This window comes from Nicotiana sylvestris, chromosome 12 (genome assembly GCF_000393655.2).
Source record: "Nicotiana sylvestris chromosome 12, ASM39365v2, whole genome shotgun sequence".
NCBI lineage: Eukaryota > Viridiplantae > Streptophyta > Magnoliopsida > Solanales > Solanaceae > Nicotiana > Nicotiana sylvestris.
Genome location: NC_091068.1, coordinates 29,105,052 through 29,107,673, shown reverse-complemented (window position 1 = coordinate 29,107,673; position 2,622 = coordinate 29,105,052). Strand labels below are relative to the sequence as shown.

General features: G+C 31.8%; 1 protein-coding gene across 1 annotated transcript; it reads left to right on the top strand.

Annotated features, from left to right (window-relative positions):
• Window positions 1-388: 388 nt before the first annotated feature.
• On the top strand, window positions 389-1,927 carry LOC104227890 (protein TIFY 5A-like). Its single transcript, XM_009780256.2, has 3 exons — window positions 389-647; window positions 931-1,030; window positions 1,569-1,927. Exons 1-3 carry the CDS (start codon window positions 550-552, stop codon window positions 1,752-1,754), a joined length of 384 nt encoding a protein of 127 aa, XP_009778558.1. The 5' UTR covers window positions 389-549; the 3' UTR covers window positions 1,755-1,927.
• The last annotated feature ends 695 nt before the right edge of the window (window positions 1,928-2,622 follow it).

Sequence of the window (2,622 nt, the reverse complement as noted above, 5' to 3'; positions counted from 1 at the left end):
AATTAGAAAGATGTCAATGAACGGATTAATATTAAACCGAAGAATTAACAAATAAAGAATAAGCCGAGTGATACACGTGATGGAACACCGGCATAAAGACGTAAAACCGCAGAAAGGCGACGGTGTTTTATATTTAGGAGCGTAAATGTTGGAAACAAAAAAGAGATCTATATCTCATTTATCACGTGTTAGCATTTGTTTTATATATATATATATATATATATATGCTATGGAAAGACATCGTTTTCTATAGCTGTTGTTTTTTTAAACCTTTTATAATGGAAGTGTGCAATTCGTGTTTGAAGCGTCTCTTTTGTCAACTATCTTAAGATCCCCCCAAAACATAAAAAAACTATCTAAAGTAGTACTTATATATTAATTCAAAGTCGATCTCATTGTTTTTCTTCATTCTCTTTTATCACATCTTTAACTTGTCTCCAACTTCTGTTCTTGATTTATTGATAATCTGTTCCTTGATCGTAATTCTTCAAAGCTCCATTTTTGCATGTTTTGATCTGTTGTAGCGTCTGTGGCTAAAGTTGTAAAAAGATGAGAAGAAACCTTAACTTGGAGCTAAGGCTTGTCCCTCCTTGTGTTTCAGCTTTTTCTCCTAAAGAATATTGCACTACCACTCCATTCTTCTCCAGGTAAGTCTCTCTCTATATATATACCAAACCAAACTTTTCTTCTTCATTTTTTTTTTTTTTTTTTTACGAAAAACTCAGGAATTTCTTTAAGGATATTCAACCGTTTATGTGTATATATATATATAAAGTCCTAAATTTGGACATATTTACACATAATTTTCCGACAAAGAGTATTCAACTGACATTACGGCTCCATCAATGTCTAATAGCAATATAATGGTCTTTTAAAAAAATTACTATATACGCCAATCTTGAAGTATTGAACATTTTTTTCCTTCAATAGGGGGAATAAGGAAAGCCCAGCAGAGAAGCAACAGCAGCATCAGCAGCTAACAATATTCTACAACAGACAAATTGTGATTTCCGATGCTACAGAGCTTCAGGTTCGTATATCCACAGATTTTTCTCCTTTTAATTTTCTGTTTAATTTTATTATTCTTTATTGGGAAAAGGTAGGTCTATTGTATGATCTCTTTCTGTGCACCAATTGGTCACTATATTGTGAATTCGAATATGTAGTGTTATGTGGTGGAATTGCAATGTGTGTACAAATTAAATTTGTCTTCTCGGATATTTAGCTGAAAAACCATGGAAATTCTTACGAATATAGTATAATATCTAAGTATGTATATTTTATTTTAAAAAAATAGAAAGATTTTATACTGAATTCAGGATCAAAATTAAAAAGATTGACTCTCGAAATTTAGACGGTGCCATATAAACTGGGACTAAGAAAGCAACTTAGAAGTAAGGCAGGTTGCCGGTTAGCAACATCATGTTAAATAGACTATAATATAAGTTAAAGTACATATTACAAGAACATGTATGCATTCACAGTCATGAGAATCATGATTTTTCTCTTCTCTTTATAAATGAGTAGTTTCATCATAATTTCTAATTTTTCTCTCTTTGGTAATCCAGGCTAGAGAAATAATATATCTTGCTAGCAGAGAAACGGAAGAGAAAACAAAGATTCCTTCGCCAATTTCAGAGGCACCATCACCATTGTTACAAACTCAAACTGGTCTTTCCATGAAGAGATCTCTGCAAAGATTTCTGCAAAAGAGAAAGAATAGAATTCAAGAAACCTCTCCATATCATCACTAGCTAGTTGCTACTATTTGTACTAATTTCTGATAATCTTTTATTAATTTGTTTTTTTTTTCTTTCTTTTTTCCCTTCTTTATCTGGTGTGATCTTGGGGGTATAAAGAAGGAGAACCTTTTTCGTGTTTACTGATGACATGCTCTCACATATATAAATTAGTATTTTCATAGAAATATTATGGATGAATGAGGCAAGATATTGCTTATTGTTATAAATATATTATATTATGGATGTTCATTTAGTACTCCGTCGTAAATAAGTTTCTGAAGAAGTTTATCCATATAAGACTCCACCGTAAATATGTTTATCTATTTAAGTACTCTATTGGAAATAAGCTTCCTCAAGAAGCTTATCACTTCGATACCCGGTTATGGATAAACATTACCCCGGTAGAAAATTATCCATACCGGGTTTAATAAGCTTATCCTTTCAGTACCCAGTTATGGATAAACATTACCCCCGGTATAAGATTATCCATACCGGGTATAATCTTATCCTTTCAGTATCCAGTTATGGATAAACATTATCCCAGGTAGAAGATTATCCATATCGGGTATAATAAGCTTATCCTTTCAGTACTCCGTTATGGATAAATATTGCTCTCAGTAGAAGATTATTCATATCTGGTATAGTAGCAGCTTACACAACAACTTCCTTTCTTCTATAAATAGAAGAGATTTCAGTTCATTATGTACATCAATTTGAATTCGAATAATATATCAGTTTCTCTCTATACTTGTCTTTATTTTATAACACATTATCAGCACGAGACTCTGCCATCTCGAGCAAATATTTTGAAAGTATCTGAGGTAAGAACTTTCTTTTCCTAAATAATGTCAAATCTTTCTAAACATGAATTTGTAGCCCT